The 23,779-nt window shown below is 32.7% G+C and overlaps 2 protein-coding genes and 1 pseudogene across 4 annotated transcripts; all 3 read left to right on the top strand.

The window, feature by feature from the left end:
• Positions 1-240: 240 nt before the first annotated feature.
• LOC120154821 lies at positions 241-1,543 on the top strand (annotated as a pseudogene).
• A 5,777-nt stretch (positions 1,544-7,320) lies between these two features.
• LOC120154758 (inorganic pyrophosphatase 1-like) lies at positions 7,321-21,766 on the top strand. 2 transcript variants are annotated; one of them, XM_039166417.1, is made up of 6 exons: positions 7,321-7,485; positions 7,583-7,704; positions 7,779-7,986; positions 8,211-8,554; positions 14,268-14,270; positions 21,754-21,766. In XM_039166417.1, exons 1-4 carry the CDS (start codon positions 7,348-7,350, stop codon positions 8,550-8,552), a joined length of 810 nt encoding a protein of 269 aa, XP_039022348.1. In that variant the 5' UTR covers positions 7,321-7,347; the 3' UTR covers positions 8,553-8,554; positions 14,268-14,270; positions 21,754-21,766. The 2 variants fall into 2 exon arrangements, with proteins under 2 accessions (XP_039022348.1, XP_039022347.1); XM_039166416.1 differs by lacking the exons at positions 14,268-14,270; positions 21,754-21,766 and adding exons at positions 10,364-10,365; positions 18,880-18,893.
• Positions 10,472-13,372, top strand: LOC120154757 (B-box zinc finger protein 22-like). Of its 2 annotated transcripts, XM_039166414.1 has the most exons (4): positions 10,472-10,726; positions 10,969-11,397; positions 12,151-12,221; positions 12,802-13,372. In XM_039166414.1, exons 1-4 carry the CDS (start codon positions 10,547-10,549, stop codon positions 13,022-13,024), a joined length of 903 nt encoding a protein of 300 aa, XP_039022345.1. In that variant the 5' UTR covers positions 10,472-10,546; the 3' UTR covers positions 13,025-13,372. The 2 variants fall into 2 exon arrangements, with proteins under 2 accessions (XP_039022345.1, XP_039022346.1); XM_039166415.1 differs by lacking the exon at positions 12,151-12,221 and having other exon boundaries at positions 10,477-10,726.
• Positions 21,767-23,779: the final 2,013 nt, after the last annotated feature.

Here is a 23,779-nt window from a genome sequence, read left to right as displayed (position 1 = left end):
CGTGGTGATCTGCCTCAGTCTTCTAGCTAAGATTAAACTGCGATGGCTGCCTGCTGCATGCTCAACCATTCTTCATACACCAGTAACTTTCTTTTCTTTGCTTATAAATACCCTTGCTCTCTTATGTGACCTTACAACACTTAGAAACCTATTCCAAAAAAGGGTTTTTGAGCTTTTCTATTCTCTCTCTCTCTCTCTCTCTCTCTCTCTCTCTCTCTTCAGTCGTATTTTGCAACCAAAATGGCTGGAATTGTTGTGTTTTTGATTTTGACAAACCATCATTGACTGTGATAGTGATAATTGGGTTATTGATGAACTGGGTTTTACCGACTTGTTCAACAAGCTTCTCCCAACCATGCCTTGGAATTCTGTCATGGTATAAAATCTGTCATATTTTCTATTTGAATAATAAATATTAAACCCAATGTCTAAAACTTAAATACATTTACGTTTTTCGTGGCATAAAATTACAGGACACGATGATGAAAGAGATCCATGCACAAGGAAAAACCATTGATGACATTGTTGAGGTTCTAAAACGAACTCCTATCCATCCTAGGATCGTCCCGGCTGTTAAATCAGCTCATGCCTTAGGGTATGATTCTCTTCTTCCTTCTTACACCAAACTAGTTGTCTGTAAAGTAACTCATCTTTTTTTCTTTTTTCAGGTGTGAACTGAGGATCGTAAGTGATGCAAACATGTTCTTCATCGAGACAATCCTGGAGCATCTTGGACTGAAGGAATATTCTCTGAGATCACCTCAAATCCAGGCTTTGTTAATGAAGAAGGGAGGCTGAGGATCTTCCCTTACCATGATTTCGCCAAGTGTTCCCATGGCTGCAGCCTCAATCTTTGCCCCCGAATATGTGCAAGGTATCATATCTTTAATTGAAGTTTGGTCTATAGTTTATTATTTAATAATAATACTCCAACTAGCTTGGAGTTGTCATATATTTTTTATTTATTTATTTTTAACTTGTCTTTTTCCCCAACTTTCTTTTCTGCTCTTAGCGTTGACGAGGGTCAACAAATTTCTAAATAATATAATATGATGCTATTAAATTTAATCTTTGGGTTGTGCTTTGCTTTGTAACAGGGTGTGATTATGGAAAGGATTCAAGCTTCCTTAGAGGGCAAGAAAAAGATCATATATCTTGGAGATGGTATTGGCGATTTTTGCCCGACCCTAAAGCTTGGAAAGTGTGACTATATGATGCCAAGGAAGAATTTTCCAGTTTGGGATTTAATTTGCAGGAACCCTATGCTCATCGAGGTTGAGATTCACGAATGGAGTGATGGCGAAGATCTCGAGCAAGTGCTTTTGCAGCTAATCAACATGGTTTCTGTCGATGCTCGATTCATCTCTGTTGACTGCAAACTGCAAACCATTTCGGCATCCAACCTTACCTTGCCCAAACCCCTGCCTGTTCGTCAGTAGAAGTGATTTTTTAGGTCTTGTTTCCCTCTAATTGAAGCATGGTTGAAATAATTGTAGATGAATAAGTTATTATCCTAGTTGGTTGAGTCTTAATTTAGTCGGGTATCGTCATTGTTATGACATTATAGAGGTCATGATTCAAGTAAGTTTAAATTTGAACGTACAATAGTCTTGATTAAAAGTTCAATGGTTATATATTACTTTCGGTTGTTGAGTTGACCTACCGTTATAAGATATTAGATCCTTTGAATAAAAGATATTAAATTGTGATAAATGTTCTTAGAATGTATCTTTAATCCAATTTAAATTAATCGATTAATGAATCTAGTATAAGTTATATTAAAAAACAAATTATTTTAAATTAAATTTATTATTTTACCGAGAGAGATGTAAAATATGTTGTATTGTATGTACTAAAGCGTTTGTGGCCGTCATAAATCAATGTGGACCAAAGTTTTAAGACAAAAAAAACTAGTACCTAGTAGTTGTCCCACCACCATACCGTTCAGGTTTTGGATTAGATACAGATAATCTTTTGAAATTTGCTATTATTATCATCACTTCTGGGTTTAGTCTTATTGATACTATTAGTAAACATAATCATCTTTAAGAGATAACATCCATCGAATTTATTATTAGAATCTCGCTATCCTTTTCTTACCATATTTTTGGAGATTGATGGTACTTATCAGCTTCAGTTTTTGTTCATGCTGGTCTCCACATATGATAATTAATTTTTGGGTAAAGTATAGTACTGGTCACTGAACTTTTCTAAAGCTTTCATTTAGGTCCCCTAACTTTTAAAACTTGCAATACAGTCCCCCAACATTTAGTTCATTTGTAATATGGTCCCCCAATAGATACTTCGGGGACCATATTGCAAACAAACTAAATATTAGGGGACCATATTGCAAACATACTAAATGTTGGGGGACCATATTGCAAACGGACTAAATATTGAGGGACTGTATTGCAATGTTTAAAAGTTGGGGGACCTAAATGAAAACTTTAAAAAATTTAGTGACCATTACTGTACTTTACCTTATTTTAATATTAAGGTTTATTAATTAAAGATCAGATATTTTTATATAGTAATATATTTAAATACTTATTTTTAATTATGAGTTCAAAATATTTATGTAACACAAATTAAAAATATTTCATTGACATATAAATGTATTATTTATTGAATATGATTAATTAGATCTATAATTTAAGTTGATCTAATATAAAAATATGAAAAACTATTGCTTGGTGCATGAACATATAAGATGTGAGGTATATATAATTTAAGATGTGAGGAAAATGAAAATTCATTTATTGTTTGATCTTACACAAGACTACCATAATTATGTAATTTTATAGACCTTTACTGAGATTATGTAAGTGTGCTAAAACAAAAGTAAAATTGATATTTATAAATTAGATGAATTGACAATAGTATTTAATACATATAAAAAATATTTAATCTTAATTAATATAAACCTTAATAATAAATATTTACCTAATTTAATTTAACAATAATGTATAAATAGATTTATTAAATATAAAAATAAAAAAAAGTTAATATAGATATAAAAAGTTAAGGAATACATCTTTTAATTTTTATTTCACATTGTCAAGAAATATAACCTAAACACTCTAATATACATATATAAAGTAACACAATTAAACTCTTCAACTCATGAAACTAATATATATTAAATTATAATATTAATTCCTATAATTTTACTTTTTAATTTTTTTTAAAACATATTATTTTAAAATATTTTAAAAAAATTTGATATAACAAAAAAAAATTCTATAAGACGTGCTCCTTGAAATGTACGTCACCTAAATAAAGGCGCGTTTCGCACAATAAATCTACCACGTGGGTAATTCTAAAATCATAGCTTCAAGTAAAATATCCCAAGTACCCCAATTCACACAACAAATCCAAAATTTGATTAAGAAAAATAATGAATAAATAAAATAAAGAGAGAGAGAGACAGATGAAGATACAGTGCAACGTGTGCGAGGTGGCGGAGGCGAAGGTTCTGTGCTGCTCCGACGAGGCGGCGCTGTGTTTGGAGTGCGACGAGAAAGTCCATGCCGCCAACAAGTTTGCCAGCAAGCATCAGCGTGTTCCCCTCTCTTCTTCCCATCATATTCCTAAATGTGACATTTGCCAGGTACTTCAATTTCCCCTACAAAATCCTCTCATTTTTTTGGATTATAGTTGTTTAAAGGTCAGATTTTAAAGTGACTCTTTTTGTTGATCAAGCTTAATTGCTAAGGAGAATCAGGGGAAACATCTATTACAAAGCATCTACTTACATGCTTCGATCGCTGAAATGAACTCTGATTTGGTGGTGAAAAAAGCAACACACTCTTTCAACCTCGATTTCCATGCCACAGCTCCCCCTGCATAAGTGATCAAATAACTTGAAGTCTCATCAAGTCAATGTCTACAATCATATTTGAATCTATATATCCAACAAGAACATGTTTCTTATTACCGAAACAAAGTTTCAAGTTGGAAATACCACAAACATATCTTATGATCTATTTCACTGCATTGCAATTGTTGAGTTAATCGATTGATGGAATCGGCCAAGAGGGGGGTGAATTGGCAATTAAAAAATTTGGGGGAAGCTTTTGCAGAAAATTGAAAGTAATTGCACAGCGATTTAGAGTGGTTCGACTTTCTCAACCAAAGTCTACGTCCACTACCTTAGCTATCCACACTAAGGATTTTCCACAAATTCGCTAATTTTTCTTTCTTTTGAGGACAAAGAGTAACCTTACAAACCCTCAAGAATTATACCCCAAATTCTTGAGAACACTTTCTCCCAAAGAGAATAATACAAATTTGCAAACTTACAAGGAAATCCTCACAAGGTAGATCGTTTGCACAATTCTAGAACAAAGAAAAGAACACTCAAGAATGAATACAATTGAGCACAATAAGTGTTCTTGAAAGAAAAATGAATATTGAATGAAAAATAGGCTTGAAATGCTCAAACTTGAGGTTTGATGCTTTCTCTTTGATTCTCTCTTGATTCTAGTTGCTTGTTGTTTCTTGTTATTGATCAATGGCTTCTAAGCTTGCTTAAATATACCTTGAATCACTTCTGAACATTGGGGATCATTAATGAAGTTTTTGGAGCCGTTTAAGTGTGAAAATAATTAATATTTCTGCTTGGAGCGTGGGGGGAATCGGTACCCCTCATGGAGAATCAGTTCCCTAAGTGTAAAATTTAAATATTTTGACCGTTAAACAGTGGGGGGAATCGGTACCCCCTGGGGGGAATCGGTTCCTTCCGAGCATACTGGAAATCTCGGAGCCAAACCATTCAGGGGGGAATCGGTTCCCTCTGAGCAATCTGGAAATTTTGGCTTTGAAATGGTTCGAAATATTTTATAAAATTGTTTTGAAATTATTTTAAGACTAAAACTTAATTTTACACTTGAGTAAGGATTAAAAATGACATTTGAAAGATTTGGAGTAATATTTTGATATTCGAATAATTATATCGAATATACTTAGAAAATCTTTTAGAAAATCTTAAAATTCATTTAACTTAATTTGTTATATCGAAATATCAAAATGTTTTCAACAGCAATGTTCTCTTCCTGGATTAGAAAAAAACCCGACTAGTTGTACCAACAACATAAGTCAAGTTCGGTCTCGTGCATACCATTGCACACATCAAACTACCCACAACTGAAGAGTAATGAACTTTCTGCATCTCTTCCTTCTTCTTCTCTATGGAATGATTATGCTTAACACTCAATCTGAAGTGCGTAGCAAAGGGAGTATTCATTACTTTAGCTTTGTGCATACTAAATATCTGAAGTACATTCTCAATGCAATTCTCAATTGTAACCATAATTTCTTGGCCCTTCTATCACGCGTCAGTCTTATGCCAAGAATTTGCTTTGATGGACCCTAGTCATTCATCATAAAGAATTTACTCAACTCTTGCTTTAATTTCTTAATTCTAGAAGCATTGCGACCAACAATAAGAATGTCATCAATATAGAGCAAAAGGATAATGAAATCATCACTAGAGAATCTCTTAACAAACACACAATGATAATGAGTAATCTTCTAGTAGCCTTACTTCCTTATAACAAACTTAAACTTCTTGTACCATTTCCTTGGAGCTTGCTTCAAACCGTACAAGCTTTTCTTCAAACTGTAAATCCACCGATCCTTCAAAGCTCTTTTATCATTAGGCAGTTTCATCAACTCAAAGGTATAGCTTTCATGCAATGATTGAAGTTCATCTTTCATTGCTTCAAAGACTGATTTTTGCATTCACTCTCCATAGCCTATTCATAACATTTAGGTTGTCCCCCTTCATTCAAAAGAACATACTCATAAGAAGAATACCTGACAGATGATCGTTGATCTTTAGAAGACCTCCAAAGTTGAACTGCTGGTGGAGATATACGTACTTGCTGTTGATCATTCACAGAATCATCCATGAGAGCAACAAAGTCACCTATATCTTGCTAGTTATCATTAACATCACCATGCACATCACCTTGAACAAGACCTGGTGAAGGGTCTAGGGGAACCATATTCACATCGATCAAGTCACCACTATCTTGTGAATCTGTTTTCTCTATCTTATCAATGTCATCAATGGTTTGTTCTTCAATGAAGGCAAAATCTCGACTTCTCACGAGTTTCTTCTGAACTGAACTCATTAGCTAAACCATAACCAAGAAAGATGCATTGTCTTGTCTTGGCATCCAACATGGATCTTTCATCATGTGGAACATGAATAAATGCTTTACAACCAAACACACACAAGTGATCATATGACACGTCTCTACCAAACCAAACTCTATCTGGTATATCACCACGCAAAGAAACACTAGGAGACAAATTAATCACAGTGTCACTATATTTAAAACTTCAACCCAAAACTATCATGGAAACTTTGCGTTTGACAATAAACATCTGACTCTCTCAATCAATGTTTGGTTTATTCTTTCAGCCAAACTATTCAATTGTAGAGTATTTGGTGGTGTCCTCTGATGTATGATTCCCTGCCGCAGACAATATTAGTTCTATGAGTTGAAGAGCTTAATGGCGTTAGTTTATATACGTATATTAAAGTGTTTAGGTTATGTTTCTTGACAATGTGGGATAAAAACTAAAAGGTATATTCCTTAACTTTTTTATTTCTATATCTAATGAATTTACTTAAACACTATTATTAAATTACATTAGGTTAATATTTAATAGGATAAAGTATAGTAATGGTCACTAAACTTTTCTAAAGCTTTCAGTTAGGTCCCCTAACTTTTAAAACTTGCAATACAGTCCCCAATGTTTAGTACATTTGCAGTATGGTCCCCCAACATTTAGTCTATTTGCAATATAGTCCCCGAAGTAACTATTGGGGACCATATTGCAAACGAACTAAATGTTGGGGGACTGTATTGCAAGTTTTAAAAGTTGGGGGACCTAAATGAAAGCTTTAGAAAAATTCAGTGATCATTACTATACTTTACCCTTAAAAATATTATTATCATCTTTAGAAACGTAAAAAATAAATTTATGAATATTTGAAATGATTTTCCCCACCACGTGAAAAACTTTGATTGTGAACTTCTTGTGTCACTTCTCCAAATGAATTTTTGCCAAATGAGGTCGGTCCCAAGGATACGTGGTGATCTGCCTCAGTCTTCTAGCTAAGATTAAACTGCGATGGCTGCCTGCTGCATGCTCAACCATTCTTCATACACCAGTAACTTTCTTTTCTTTGCTTATAAATACCCTTGCTCTCTTATGTGACCTTACAACACTTAGAAACCTATTCCAAAAAAGGGTTTTTGAGCTTTTCTATCTCTCTCTCTCTCTCTCTCTCTCTCTCTCTCTCTCTCTCTTCAGTCGTATTTTGCAACCAAAATGGCTGGAATTGTTGTGTTTTTTGATTTTGACAAAACCATCATTGACTGTGATAGTGATAATTGGGTTATTGATGAACTGGGTTTTACCGACTTGTTCAACAAGCTTCTCCCAACCATGCCTTGGAATTCTGTCATGGTATAAAATCTGTCATATTTTCTATTTGAATAATAAATATTAAACCCAATGTCTAAAACTTAAATACATTTACGTTTTTCGTGGCATAAAATTACAGGACACGATGATGAAAGAGATCCATGCACAAGGAAAAACCATTGATGACATTGTTGAGGTTCTAAAACGAACTCCTATCCATCCTAGGATCGTCCCGGCTGTTAAATCAGCTCATGCCTTAGGGTATGATTCTCTTCTTCCTTCTTACACCAAACTAGTTGTCTGTAAAGTAACTCATCTTTTTTTTCTTTTTTCAGGTGTGAACTGAGGATCGTAAGTGATGCAAACATGTTCTTCATCGAGACAATCCTGGAGCATCTTGGACTGAAGGAATATTTCTCTGAGATCACCTCAAATCCAGGCTTTGTTAATGAAGAAGGGAGGCTGAGGATCTTCCCTTACCATGATTTCGCCAAGTGTTCCCATGGCTGCAGCCTCAATCTTTGCCCCCCGAATATGTGCAAGGTATCATATCTTTAATTGAAGTTTGGTCTATAGTTTATTATTTAATAATAATACTCCAACTAGCTTGGAGTTGTCATATATTTTTTTATTTATTTATTTTTAACTTGTCTTTTTCCCCAACTTTCTTTTCTGCTCTTAGCGTTGACGAGGGTCAACAAATTTCTAAATAATATAATATGATGCTATTAAATTTAATCTTTGGGTTGTGCTTTGCTTTGTAACAGGGTGTGATTATGGAAAGGATTCAAGCTTCCTTAGAGGGCAAGAAAAAGATCATATATCTTGGAGATGGTATTGGCGATTTTTGCCCGACCCTAAAGCTTGGAAAGTGTGACTATATGATGCCAAGGAAGAATTTTCCAGTTTGGGATTTAATTTGCAGGAACCCTATGCTCATCGAGGTTGAGATTCACGAATGGAGTGATGGCGAAGATCTCGAGCAAGTGCTTTTGCAGCTAATCAACATGGTTTCTGTCGATGCTCGATTCATCTCTGTTGACTGCAAACTGCAAACCATTTCGGCATCCAACCTTACCTTGCCCAAACCCCTGCCTGTTCGTCAGTAGAAGTGATTTTTTAGGTCTTGTTTCCCTCTAATTGAAGCATGGTTGAAATAATTGTAGATGAATAAGTTATTATCCTAGTTGGTTGAGTCTTAATTTAGTCGGGTATCGTCATTGTTATGACATTATAGAGGTCATGATTCAAGTAAGTTTAAATTTGAACGTACAATAGTCTTGATTAAAAGTTCAATGGTTATATATATTACTTTCGGTTGTTGAGTTGACCTACCGTTATAAGATATTAGATCCTTTGAATAAAAGATATTAAATTGTGATAAATGTTCTTAGAATGTATCTTTAATCCAATTTAAATTAATCGATTAATGAATCTAGTATAAGTTATATTAAAAAACAAATTATTTTAAATTAAATTTATTATTTTACCGAGAGAGATGTAAAATATGTTGTATTGTATGTACTAAAGCGTTTGTGGCCGTCATAAATCAATGTGGACCAAAGTTTTAAGACAAAAAAAACTAGTACCTAGTAGTTGTCCCACCACCATACCGTTCAGGTTTTGGATTAGATACAGATAATCTTTTGAAATTTGCTATTATTATCATCACTTCTGGGTTTAGTCTTATTGATACTATTAGTAAACATAATCATCTTTAAGAGATAACATCCATCGAATTTATTATTAGAATCTCGCTATCCTTTTCTTACCATATTTTTGGAGATTGATGGTACTTATCAGCTTCAGTTTTTGTTCATGCTGGTCTCCACATATGATAATTAATTTTTGGGTAAAGTATAGTACTGGTCACTGAACTTTTTTAAAGCTTTCATTTAGGTCCCCTAACTTTTAAAACTTGCAATACAGTCCCCCAACATTTAGTTCATTTGTAATATGGTCCCCCAATAGATACTTCGGGGACCATATTGCAAACAAACTAAATATTAGGGGACCATATTGCAAACATACTAAATGTTGGGGGACCATATTGCAAACGGACTAAATATTGAGGGACTGTATTGCAATGTTTAAAAGTTGGGGGACCTAAATGAAAACTTTAAAAAATTTAGTGACCATTACTGTACTTTACCTTATTTTAATATTAAGGTTTATTAATTAAAGATCAGATATTTTTATATAGTAATATATTTAAATACTTATTTTTTAATTATGAGTTCAAAATATTTATGTAACACAAATTAAAAATATTTCATTGACATATAAATGTATTATTTATTGAATATGATTAATTAGATCTATAATTTAAGTTGATCTAATATAAAAATATGAAAAACTATTGCTTGGTGCATGAACATATAAGATGTGAGGTATATATAATTTAAGATGTGAGGAAAATGAAAATTCATTTATTGTTTGATCTTACACAAGACTACCATAATTATGTAATTTTATAGACCTTTACTGAGATTATGTAAGTGTGCTAAAACAAAAGTAAAATTGATATTTATAAATTAGATGAATTGACAATAGTATTTAATACATATAAAAAATATTTAATCTTAATTAATATAAACCTTAATAATAAATATTTACCTAATTTAATTTAACAATAATGTATAAATAGATTTATTAAATATAAAAATAAAAAAAAGTTAATATAGATATAAAAAGTTAAGGAATACATCTTTTAATTTTTATTTCACATTGTCAAGAAATATAACCTAAACACTCTAATATACATATATAAAGTAACACAATTAAACTCTTCAACTCATGAAACTAATATATATTAAATTATAATATTAATTCCTATAATTTTACTTTTTAATTTTTTTTAAAACATATTATTTTAAAATATTTTAAAAAAATTTGATATAACAAAAAAAAATTCTATAAGACGTGCTCCTTGAAATGTACGTCACCTAAATAAAGGCGCGTTTCGCACAATAAATCTACCACGTGGGTAATTCTAAAATCATAGCTTCAAGTAAAATATCCCAAGTACCCCAATTCACACAACAAATCCAAAATTTGATTAAGAAAAATAATGAATAAATAAAATAAAGAGAGAGAGAGACAGATGAAGATACAGTGCAACGTGTGCGAGGTGGCGGAGGCGAAGGTTCTGTGCTGCTCCGACGAGGCGGCGCTGTGTTTGGAGTGCGACGAGAAAGTCCATGCCGCCAACAAGTTTGCCAGCAAGCATCAGCGTGTTCCCCTCTCTTCTTCCCATCATATTCCTAAATGTGACATTTGCCAGGTACTTCAATTTCCCCTACAAAATCCTCTCATTTTTTTGGATTATAGTTGTTTAAAGGTCAGATTTTAAAGTGACTCTTTTTGTTGATCAAGCTTAATTGCTAAGGAGAATCAGGGGAAACATCTATTACTAAAAAATAATAGAATGATCAATTAAGGAATTAGAAATTAGAAATTAAATTAAGGAATTTTTTGTAGTTTATAATATAATGATCAATTACTGTTGATGAAACTATTTGACAGGAAACTTCTGGGTTTTTCTTCTGCTTGCAAGATCGATCTTTACTCTGCAGAAAATGCGATATTGCTATACATACAGCAAATCTTCATGTGTCTGGTCACCAGAGATTTGTGCTTACTGGTGTAAAAGTTGGTCTCGAAACAACAACCGACCCTGTTGGATCTTCTTCCAATGTCAAATCACCTTGTAATGCAAAGACCACAGACGCTAAATCCAATTCTACATCTAAAATCTGGGCTCCTTTGACGTTGACTAGCGAATACAACGAGGTTCTTCCATCAACCGTTGGAGTTGAGAGCCTTGTGCCTACGAAAGTGTCGTATGGTGGGGGTTCTACAGCTGGAATCATTCAACCATGGCAAATGGATGATTTACTTGGGCTAACCGACTTTAATCAAAGCTTTGGTTACATGGATAATGAGTTATCTAAGGTATGCTTGTAGTCTCGGTTATGGTACTATATTTAAGTGCTGTTTATTTTTTTTTTAAAAAATCTTCAAAGTTCTTATGTCTGCTCCGTGCAGATCACGCGCAGACATTAGGCTTCGCAGACCGTTTGTTTTTTAAAAAATAGTAACTCTAAAAACGTTTGCGCGTCCTCTTCTTGACGTAGAAGTGTCCTTGTGTCTTCAAAATTCTTCTAACCTCTTCAAAGAACATTAAAAATAAAAACCCTCGCCTAAAAAAACTCCGATTGACTCAACTACGAAATGAAATTGCTGAGCAATTAATGCAAAATATGAATTGATTTATTTTAAAAAATTTATTATTGTAGTTATATGGATTATTTAAATTTCAGTATTATAAAATTAAAATTATTTAAATTTCAGTATTACAAAACTCTTTTAAGTTTTAAAAATCAGTTTATTTATATTTCAGTTTATTTTAACAGTATGCAGACGTTAAAAAACAAACAGTCTTCTTCTTACAGACTGTAGACTTTTGGTCCACCTCTTCTGCTGCAGATGTGATCCGCAGACTGAAGACCTTTTACCTCTACAAAAACAATCAGCACCTTAATGTTGTTCTCATGTAGAGTGGAGGTCATCTATGTTCTTTGTGTTATGTTTCTATTGGTTGTTTGTGTTTACTTACATTGTAGAAAGTTACTTTTACTAGGGTGGTAATCAAGTAATCCACATTCGGTTGACCTCACTCTCTCTCATGTATGCACACCCTGTCAGGATGAGCGAGTGAAAAAATGCATGCACGAGTGCAGCTGCCAGGTCGGAACTTACCGAAGTAAATTTAATTGGTAGGGGGCACCAATGAATATCTAAGTTATAATCTAGTGGTTAGCCAATTAACTATTTTACTCTCTTCTTCAATATCTAAGTAAATTTAATTGTTTTGTGCGTGGTTTTTATGGTTCTTAGCAGTTTGGATCTTTAGATATGGAAAGGACCATTCAACTTTATCAATGATTTACTACGAACTTTTGTATTTTCTACGCAATTAAGTTGCAGCATGAAGCATGATGCGAGAGAGGGGAGACTGGCCCGAGAAGTTGTTAGGATGCTTGCCATTCTCAACATAGACACACTACTCTCTTGTTCCCCATCCTTCCTCGGTCCTGTATAAATGCTGAAACTTTAGCATCTATTGTACTAGAAATCATTGGACTTATTACTATATTAGAAATACATAATTTTGGCAGAACATTGAGATAATTTAGAGTTGAAGGGGGAAAAAGTATATGTTGTTGGTTCAGTTTGCTAATCGAGATATTCATTGAGCTCTTGTGTCTTCTATTAGGCTAGTAGTGCTTTATATCGTTTAAAAGATATGCCTAATGCAACTAAAAATTATGGATTACTTTTGCTGAATTCTGACAGGCTGATAGTGGCAAGCGTGGAGACTCTGACAGCTCAACGATCTTGCGATCTACTGAGGAAAATGTCTTTGATGATGAGCGCATGGATCAGGTGCTGGATTCCTATTGGGCAGTGCCCCAAATGCCTTCACCTCCTACAGCCTCTGGGCTGTATTGACCTAAAGACTCTCACAATCAATCTGATAGCATGGTATTTGTTCCCGAGATATCCTGGTCTAACGTGAAAAGCTCTTTCCACTCGTCACATATTGGCTCCATTCCGAAAAGGCGACGACATGTTTAGAGTCAGATCCATCCTGTAGGACATGCTTTTAGCCTAAACTACAATACTAGTTTCCATTCTCTGGTTTCGGGATTTGCTGCTTTCTTCCACTAGGTTTCATAAGGTGAAAAACCAACACAGATAGTGTACTAGAAAGACCATTGTTAATTGCAGTAGATAGGTATTTGTTTTCATTAACATGTATTTATTACAGTATAACATGATCGACGTAATCATATCTGTGAAACTATGACTGTGTTCCAAAATTCAGAGCGTCGGTCCGAAATAAAATGGTTAGCGGTTTAAAATTTCCATTGTTGTCGATATAGTTTTCACCTTTCAATACGATACGCAAATACAACACTAACATACATCGTCGTTGTCGATAGGCTTCCTTGCTGTAGTCCTCTCGTCATAAAATTAACCTCTTAAAGAAAATCATTGACGAAAATGAGGTAAGAAACCGAGTTTAGACGAGCCATCATCCATATGGCATCAAAAATACAATCTCAAAGAAGTATGAAAGTTGAGTTTTGAGAAGGATTGTTAAAAAATCAAACTCAATTAATGACAATAATACAAGGTGATAATATAAGTTAATTAATCAATAATGAAGATGATTTAGATGACAATAATACAAATTATTTGTCAAAAAATTAATTTAAAAAGTAATTATAAAATAATTCAAAGGCTTAATTCAAAAATGTGTCCGAACTATGTCTCGAAAAACGTTTTAGTGTTTAAAGAATTTTTTGTTAAAAATATGTGGCTAATGTTTTAAACGGTATATTTTTAGGGACCGGACATTAACCGTTTGGGTTAAGAATTTGAAGTTGAGAATTAGGAATTTGGATATTGGAGATTTTAGATTTAGGGATTTTGGGTGACGGTAACGATGACGATTGATCATTGGGTGGGTGACGACAGGTGGGTAACCGTTCAACAATGACGATGGTGGCCAGAGATGGCCGGCGACAGTTGGTAATTGGGGTTGAAATGAATGATTTTAGTTTTTTTGGGCTTTTTATAATTTCAGTAAAAAAGTTGGGGTTTTTTATAAATAAATTAAACTTTTTTAATTAAAAATAATTTTTATTATTAAAAATTTAAAAAATAAACGTTAGACACCTAAAAATATAACCGTAAAAACATCATACACATATTTTTAACGAAAAATTATTTAAGCACTAAAACATTTTTTCGAGACAGTTCGTGCACTTATTTTGTATTAAGCCTAATTCAAATAATAAATGATAGTAATAGTTAAAGCTCTTCAAGCCTATAAATAGATTTCAGTAGTTTATGTATTAAGGAATCCATTGAATGGTCTCGGTGGTTATAGAGAGTATTATTTTTCTTTGAGGTTCTATATTAGAGTAGTCGTATGTAAACTATCAATGACTAAAAAAAATTATGAACAAATAATATCTTGTAACCACCTTTCACTTTAAAAAAGAAATTTATATATAAGTGAGAAAAAAGGTAACGTGTCAAGTAGAGAGACTTCTTATTCCTAGGTTCAAGTCCCTCCTCTTTTATTACACTTATTTATATTTTTTTAATAAAATGGTGACACACTTTAATTTATTCAAATCATTGAATTATATTTAAACTATAACTAAATTGATAGCATGGGTAACTTATATTGATTAAAACTATAATTATACCATTTAACATCACTTTTTTCATTATGTCAAAAATCAAATTAACATTCCGTGATCAAAATAAAAATAAAATAAAATATACGATTTTGTCAAAAAAAAAATTGAGTGACAAATAAAAACACTAAAATAAGATAAATAGTTTCCTGTTTCTTTACCAATGATTTTTTTCTCTCAGTATAACCATTAACATAACAATCTTCAGCATATTACCATGAAAATTAAAACCAATCATTTTCCTCGCCACCCTTAAAAGTTAAAACACCAACACCAACACCAAGGCCTCCTAGTTGATCTGTCATGTAAGAGATTGAGATACATAACTCAGAAATTTTTTAGTGTATAATATATATATATACTTTGCGAACATAATTTTCTTTTACCATTTATCATTTACGCCATTATCATTTACGCCATTAAAGGGGTCCCAATTAATTATAATTATTCTTTTAATTGATCTGAGATACTTACAATATAGTATTCGAGAGACTCAATCATTTGACAATAAACGCTCAAAAACTCATTGTAAACGTCGTGTTCAAACCCAAATTCTTTAGAAATAACAACTATCCTTTTAACTACTAAGATCACTTAGTTTATGCCAATTAATCATCATTAGAAACAATAAAGGAGGGAGTAGTATTACCTCTTGCTTTGTAGCATCCTCATTTTGTTGGACTATGGTTTTCAGAACATTGAATAACTCTTGCTTTGTACCATCCTCAATCTTTTGGACAAGAATATTCAGAACACTGTTCCACTCTTCCCTAATAGTTTTAGGCTGCAAGAAACCTCACAAAACCTTAGCTGCAAACGGTAATCCTTCGCATCACTTTGCAAGTTCCCTCTCTACATCTTCAACATATTCATGAATATGATCGTCCCGTCCGGAAAAGGCGGCTTCATGAAGTATCATCCGACACAACTAGTTAAGACGGAACACACGAGTCGATTCTGCGTTCACGAGTAGTCACTATGATCCTATTATCTAACCCGACCTGTTGAAAAACAACATTGAGAGCTCCCCAATTATCACCATTATAATATGATATCTCTACACATAGTCTAGAACAAGGACTTTTTGTTAAGAATTTTCCCATGAATTGTAACCAGAAGACACTGCAATGATATTATTGTTGCTTATTCCAAGCCTCCAAGAGCCTGCAGGATTGTTCTTGCAACTTTTTAGATCGAAAACGCCCGAAACATTCACCCAAATTATGTTATCAATGGGCTAGAACAGATATTGTTTCAATATTGTCTTTAACATTTTCACTTTCACTCAAAAGTACATTAATCATCTCGTTGTTAACATCATCTAGACCGTATAACTTTCGATTATTCGACGAAAGAATATCGACTAGATTGTTCATCAATAATTGACCTTCCTCCATTGCATCAAGCATGAGCTGAATATCCAAGAGACCTTATTGAAGCATCTATGTCTCATCCTCAATGCCCATCGTCTTCTGTCATTCTTTCTTGGCCACTATTGTGTTGAGTTGGTTGAGGATTACTTATATATGTTCCACTGTGTAGACACCATATTTTCGTCCTTATTATACGAGTATATAATGTATATATATATATATATATATATATATATATATATATTATTTACACATTTTTTTTCTCTTTTTATGTTACAGGCCCAAATACAAACAAAGCAGCCCCAAGCAAACCCGAACTTGGAGCCCCGACCCAGATCCAAGATGAAACCAGACCCGAACCGGAATAGTTAGGGTTTACAAACCCTAACTTTCGCCCCTCTCATTTTCAACACCACTAACGATCAAACGTGAGAGAATCTCTTTTTCAGCCGCTACCAACAAACCCCGATTTCTCAGCGTAACCAACCACTACAACTCAATAAACACGAGTTTTAGTACTAGTAAAACACTAAAGTTGCATGAAAAATAGGAAATTCTATAGGCCTATAAATTCATATGAATGTAAACACGAAATGGGTGCAAAAATCATACGAAAAAGAAAGATGGTGTGGGAGATTCGAACTTGAAAAGAGTTTTTGAGCATTTGAAAAAAATACGAAAATATACTTGAAAATCCATTGAAATCCCCATACCATTCGAACCAAGTATCAACTACAAGGAGACAATAATAAAAGAAAGAGAGAACAAAGAATCTTACCTTTGTCGGAGCCTCCATTCGTCGTCGGAAAGTCGGATTTCGAAGGTATTCAAACCTAGATCTAAGGTTCTAGGGAGTTTTTTAGGCTAAACAAACTTTGGATTGGGGTAGAGGGTGAAGAGAGAAGCGTGCTTGGAGTGTTTTACTCACTCCGGCCACCGTGGGCCGCCATGCTCCGCCGCGAAGCGCCGTCAGCGAACGACGACCTCCCCTCCCCAATCAGGGGAATTTGAGAGAGTTTAAATTCCTTCTCTTTTTTATTTTCTGAAAGGTGAACAAATGATGGGACGAGAAAATAAGGCCCAAGTTTTGGACTTAAATACCATGCGCAAAACGACGTCGTTCTGGGGGGTCTTCTGCGCGTTTTCAGAGGGTGGGATATTGTCAGTTTGGGTCCCTTTGCTTTTGTATTCTTGCTTTTCAGCAGTTTAATTGAGTTTTGCTTTATTCGATTTGGAGCACTTAGTTCTCAGTAATTATATTTTAGTCACATTATTGTTTGTTATGTTATTTCTGTTAACATTTGACTTTGGCCACATTTTTTGTGATTATTTCAGTTTAATCCTTTTATTATTTATGCTATATTTTTGAATTGGGTCATGTTATTTATAATTATTTTATTTCAATCACTGTTAGGTATCTGATTAATTATTATTTGATCCTTTACATTTTTTATTTGTTTACTTTATATATATTTTTTTATTTTCTTCTAATTTTAATATTTTTTGTATTTCTTTTTACATCATTTTATATATATATATATTATTATCTTCTTTTTTTGTTTTTATTTTTTTTGGTTTTTATTATTATATATATATATATATATGTATGAATTTTTTCTCTTATTTATTCGATTTTACATTAATATTTATTTATTTTTTTCTAAACGTTTTTTTTCAATTTTTTCAACTTTTTCCACTTTTTCCTTTTTTTCAACCTTTTCCTTTTTTCAACTATTTACTTTTAACCTTTTTGACTTTTTTTAATAGAAAATTATTTTTTATAAACATTTTTCTTTCCTTTTTTTTGAAATTTAACATTTTTTTTACTCTTTTTATTATTTTTTATTTTATTTATTTCTTTGAAAACTTATTTTCTTCATTGTTTCTTCATTATTTTTTTCTCTTTAATCTTGATTTTATATTTAATTTATTTTTTTATATTTTTTTATTTATTTTTATATTTGCGATCTAACATTCTTTTTGACCATTTTTAAAGGAATTTCAACTAATTAAAAGTAAGTAATTTGAATTAAGTTTTTTTAAATTTTAATTTTAATTTCATTTTTTCACAATTAAAGACAATCATCAAATTAATTGGTACCGATAGGGCGGTTCAAGGGTGCTAATCCTTCGTTAACCGTAACCGACTCCCGAACCCGACACATTTCTGGTAAAACGCAGATCAGGTAAGATGGTGTCTGATCTACCTAAATGTTTTTAAAATGATTGGTGGCGACTTTAACCCAATTATTCACGTCGAAGCTCAATTCTGGATCTACTTGAAAGACGGCCGCGACAACTTGGCGACTCTGTTTAAGAGAGGTAAGTGAGTCAGGCCATAATTAATTTTCAGTTGCCTTTTATTTGAAAATAGTAAATTTAAATTTAAATTTATATATTCGATTCTAATTATTTACATTTGATTATTTTTCAAATAAATAGTTGTACTAACATTTTTTAATGATTTCAGATTTTTGAAAAAAGTTTTCCATCTAACACTCTATACCCGAGCTTTGAACCCTGTTTAAGTGGGGGTAAAAGCGACGCATTCGTGAGAATTTATTCTCCGCATAGGCCTAGCAAGTAGCCTTCGGGATTCATATACCTTATGTCTTCGTGTGAATTTATTCACTGTGCGGGCATAAGAGAATGTATCCTCTCGAGTTTAACTTAGTCCACATGAGCTTGTAATGGGCTTAGGACTAAGGGTCTGCTAAGCCCAAGGGGCACCAGCTAGGGATAGAGCCCACCCCAAAACCTCACTTCAAACCCTAGGTTGTTTTGAGATTATTTCCTACTTTATTTTCTGTTCAAAGCATGTGAACTAGAAATTTATGCGGTTAGGACTTGTTCAAAATCAACTTGCGGGATAGAGATCATGTCCGGGTAGGAGTAATAAACATGTGGGGTAGATATCATGTGGGTTAGGACTTTTATTTTCATTATTGTTCTGATTATAATCCTTACCTCACTAACTCTTTTAATGTTAGTTCTTTTTCATTTTATTTTCATCATTTGCATTATTCAAAAGAGGTGTTGATCCACCAAAAACGTGTTTGTTAAACGTAAATAATTTACATTAATAGAAAAAAGGGTTATAAAACAAGAGATTAAAAGCTCAGAAATCCAGATATGGTCAGAAAAGACTCGGAATAGACTGGGTTTACACCAAGCACGTCAAAAGTTAACTTTTCCAAAACGGGTTGGCAAAAGTTGCAGGGGCAAGACAAGAAAAGGGTTACTGACCCGGAGAGTCCTTTCGAAGACAACGAGAACAAGATGACGAAAACCTAGTTGAGCTGGATGCCATTGTTGACGAATTCAAGAAACAAGCAAATGAACTTTAGATAGCTCTTAACGATGGAGGGCTTCAATGACGTTTCTGTTAGGGAAAAGACTTAGCATATAATGAAAACCAGAGATGGAACCATTCGAGATTTCAGAGAGATCAGAACGGTTCGACAGGGTATTCAACCAGTGAAAGACGAAGGCAGAACACTAGTCAACCTGTTAGAAGTTGTTTGGGGTCTAGAAGACATAGTGGTTTTTTGTCTCCTAAGATATAACACATTTTCCCCAATAAGGATTATTTATAATAACATACACATTTTTGAATCAATGCCTCGAACATTTCATGCATCATACATTCTTGCATATGTCGCATAATTTTTCTTTTTTTTCATTACATTCACATTAACTAACAATAGATGTCTCATGAAAAAGGGAACAAACACCGGGTTTACTCCATAAGCTTCGAACACGTGTCATCCTCACAACACCCCCGCAAAGGAAAATGGAAGCAAAGATTTCTCAACTTGAAGAGAACATGTAACACCCTCAGATCCGTACCGGACCCGAACACGAGTCTGAGGTGTCACATTGACTTTTCAAACTTTGACTCTTGACAAAATTCAAAGGAAATTTAAAACTTTCATTAAAGTAAAAGCGGTTTATTTACATAAATTGACCACAATAACCAAAATCGATCAGAGCATATTTAACTCAATAATTTAGTACATGCCAACTACATTCAAAATAACCAAAATCATTTAAATCATCTATTTTCTGATCTGAAATTTTGTAAGGGAGATGTTGACCTGTCTTACTCTTCTTCGCTTCTCTTCTCGCTTCTGTAACCTACGTGTGAAACAATCACACGCTAAGTCTATGACTTAGTGAGGCATTAAACTTATAAAGAAAACTCTAAATGCTTAAACATATATGAACATATCATCTTATAATGGCACATCAAAACAATATAACATTATATATAATATACTATACGCATATACATATCACACATTATTTTAAATCTCTAACCTTATTCCACTATCAATATTCTTATCATTTATATCTTATAATTATATCCTCTTATATCTATTGTTTTTTCTTGCTCAACATATTATTCAATTAACCAAGCAATACAAACATCATCATATAAATCATATCAAATTATCTAATAAGAAGTACATGCATGCATATAAATCATCATTAGTTACTTATCATTTAATCACATAGCACATATGCCTAACCTTCTTAATCATATACTATACCTATACCTCATCATGTCCTTGCTATAAAATTTATCATATCACAATATATTTATTTGTTATCATTTCTTGATTAGCCCATGTACATATGTGAGAACTATTAATATGTGAGTCTCTAGAGGTTGTGCACTAATGTTGTCACCACAGCTCGTATAAATGCACCGAAGTGCCACATAGAATTGCACCGAAGTGCCGCGTATAATTATACCGAAGTGCCATATAAAATATCCCTAAGGACCACGTAGAAAATTCCTTAAGAATCATATACATATGCTAATGACCAAATATGTGTCTCAAAAGACCTCATACATGTTCCAAAGAATACATATATATCCCGAAGGACTGCGTAACCCTCGACTCTTGGCATGCCAACTATACCTCTAGCTCTCATAACACATAACATGGGTAATAATATTTATGTTATCACACATTCACATATACACATAATCTATTTATTTAGTTACATTTTACATAACTCCTATACCATAATTCTCTTTAAGTATACTTCTTCTCTATAACACTTATCTTATAGTTTGGCATCATCATTTATATACAATTCCCTTCACTAATATATTATTCTCATATTACTCTATAGTCTAATCTTATTTAACTCATCACCCTTCTCATGTAGTCATATAAATCTATTATATTGATTATTATAATGATCACATTTACTATGTAAAATGTATGGTCACCTATTATATAACCTATTTCACATTCCCATGTAATCATATAGATCATTCATATTAATTCCTATAACTTATCACACTACATGTATTCACACAAATCAATTAATACATACTATAATATATATCACATAAACCCAAATCAAGCTTATGCATATGATCATAAATTCATGCATTCTAATATAGGAAATAGACTCATCGCAAGTCTTATTTCCATTAAACATCATAAACTAACTTGTATGGACTCACCTTAGCCTCACTACGTTCCAATCAACTTTTATGATTTTCCTCTATTTCGATTGAATCTTAACTTGATAATCATTCCGGAACTTGTTCGTGCTCGATATCTATATAATCATACATTGATACATATCAGTATCCAATTGATGTATTCTAATTTATCATTTCTTAGGCTAAAAGAAAGTTATTTTCATCTTTTAATAAAGGTATGCATCGATGTACTCTACAGTGTATCGATGCATTCCTTAACGTGTGCATCGATGCACTACCTGTGCATCGGTACCCAATTCACCTTCGATGTTTTATTCTTAAGAGGATGCATCGATGCACTCCTTATGCATCGATGCACTAATTGCATTCGATGTTCATTTATTTGAAAGTGCATCGATACACATTGAATGTGCATCGATACACTTTGCCCAGAATTTGTATTTTACACCCGAAAATCCGTAACTCTTCCTTCAATTCTTCTATTTTAAGCCCCTATCATGTCCTTAAACTCAAATACCATTACTTAAACCAACTTGTATTCATATAAACCATCTATATCTTCCATATCTCATCATGATTCTTAAAATTAAGAATCACAGTAAACTTTCAAATTTGTTATTAATCATTTCTAACTTCATAAATCTCTTATTCTTAGTGATGACATGTCAAATTTCTTCTCAAATTTCACTTATTAACTCTTTCCCAGAAATTCATCTAAAAAGCCATTTTCTTTAATCTCTTCTATATCTTTCATCTTGTTGTTTTAGAACAAATTAAGCTTTCCTTAAGCTTAATTATCATCTAATGATCATAACCCAACCTTAAAATCAATAATTAATCAACAAGCAAAGAAACTCACCTTTTAGCTTGGAGATACGGGAGGAGGAAGAAGAAGAAAGAAAACTCTAGAGGATTCTCTCCTTTCCCACGTGGTTCCCTTATCTTATAAAAGGAATATAAAAATTTTTCATGTCAAATGACCATTTTGCCCTTTAATTCCTTTAATAATTACTAACAACTTCTAGGAAATATTTCCAGATAAATCATTGAACTATTCAATTATTCTACTTTAATCACCAAATTCCAAAATATTTCAATTTGGTCACTAACCCGATATTGAGGATGTTACAAATCTCCCCTCCTTTAAAGAAAATTCGTCCTCGAATTTTCACTGCATACCTTTATAATATCCTGACTTCTAATATTTTCATGTTGCTTCCCTTAATCTTTCCTGTTACCACTAGCAAACTTATAATTTTCTCATACTCAATTCTTCATATATGTTCACATCTTTATAAGTCCATATAATATCATTCATTATATGGACAACAACCCCAAATCCTTATTCCTCAATATTATGGATCAATTGATCTTTTTCATCATTCTCTATGTGCTTTGCACATAAATCAAGCTTCTGCTCATTTCTTAATCCTTTTCTATATTACTATACACACAATTTTTTCCTATCTCTTTATTTTTTTTCCTTCAAAATCAAAATCTTCTTATACATATCGTATCTTTTTCTTTAATGTTCACATACTATTTTCTTATCATTTATACTCATCTCTGATTACCGATCTTCATCGCATCTTTATAACTTTGATAATTCGCTTTACTTATACAGAACATCATTCTTTACCATTTCTTTTACTTGTATTTCCTTCCTCAAAGCCCCCTTTTTAAACATACAAATACTTATTTCCTTGCCTACATCATATCTATATGATCAAAACCATATCCAAATCCACATCATACTTGATTAACTTAACTTTATCTTTTCTTCAAATCTTATAACTTTATTATCCATACTATTACAATTAATCAATAACAATGTTTCAATTTAGGGCATAAGCCCTAATAAGACTACTCATATTCATCTTCTCAGTTGAAATCCAACCAGTGCAACTTGCTCACTTATCCAACCCACACTCTTATTCATATACATTACTATTCTCTTGTCCCTTCCATTACCTTACATTTCTGTGATCAAAATACATAATAATGTCTCAATTCACACCATACTTAGTTAATTTACCCTGACAACATCTTCTAATCCTTTAACTTAATACACTTATCATCACATAATTATGTTAGTCAGCACCAATTATTCAAATCTAAAGCATAAACCTTCATCGAACCATTCATATGCATTCCTTTTAGTCGGAATTATCTTAGCGATAGTTTACTTAACTTATCAAATCCACATTTATTCTCATACA

This window comes from Hibiscus syriacus, unplaced genomic scaffold (genome assembly GCF_006381635.1).
Source record: "Hibiscus syriacus cultivar Baekdansim isolate YM2019G1 unplaced genomic scaffold, ASM638163v2 tig00111151_pilon, whole genome shotgun sequence".
Lineage (NCBI taxonomy): Eukaryota > Viridiplantae > Streptophyta > Magnoliopsida > Malvales > Malvaceae > Hibiscus > Hibiscus syriacus.
The sequence above is the reverse complement of the archived record's forward strand: the minus strand, read 5'-3'. Positions and strand labels throughout refer to the sequence as shown.

What these genes read in the sequence shown, in the direction of transcription:
- LOC120154758 (XM_039166417.1), top strand. Translation starts at nt 7,348, where the DNA reads ATGGCTGGAATTGTTGTGTTTTTTGATTTTGACAAAACCATCATTGAC. An exon ending in AAATCAGCTCATGCCTTAGG is followed by an intron (nt 7,705 to 7,778) that starts GTATGATTCTCT and finishes TTCTTTTTTCAG; the next exon opens with GTGTGAACTGAGGATCGTAA. An exon ending in GCCCCCCGAATATGTGCAAG is followed by an intron (nt 7,987 to 8,210) that starts GTATCATATCTT and finishes GCTTTGTAACAG; the next exon opens with GGTGTGATTATGGAAAGGAT.
- LOC120154757 (XM_039166414.1), top strand. Translation starts at nt 10,547, where the DNA reads ATGAAGATACAGTGCAACGTGTGCGAGGTGGCGGAGGCGAAGGTTCTG. An exon ending in TGGATAATGAGTTATCTAAG is followed by an intron (nt 11,398 to 12,150) that starts GTATGCTTGTAG and finishes ACACCCTGTCAG; the next exon opens with GATGAGCGAGTGAAAAAATG. An exon ending in TACCGAAGTAAATTTAATTG is followed by an intron (nt 12,222 to 12,801) that starts GTAGGGGGCACC and finishes GAATTCTGACAG; the next exon opens with GCTGATAGTGGCAAGCGTGG.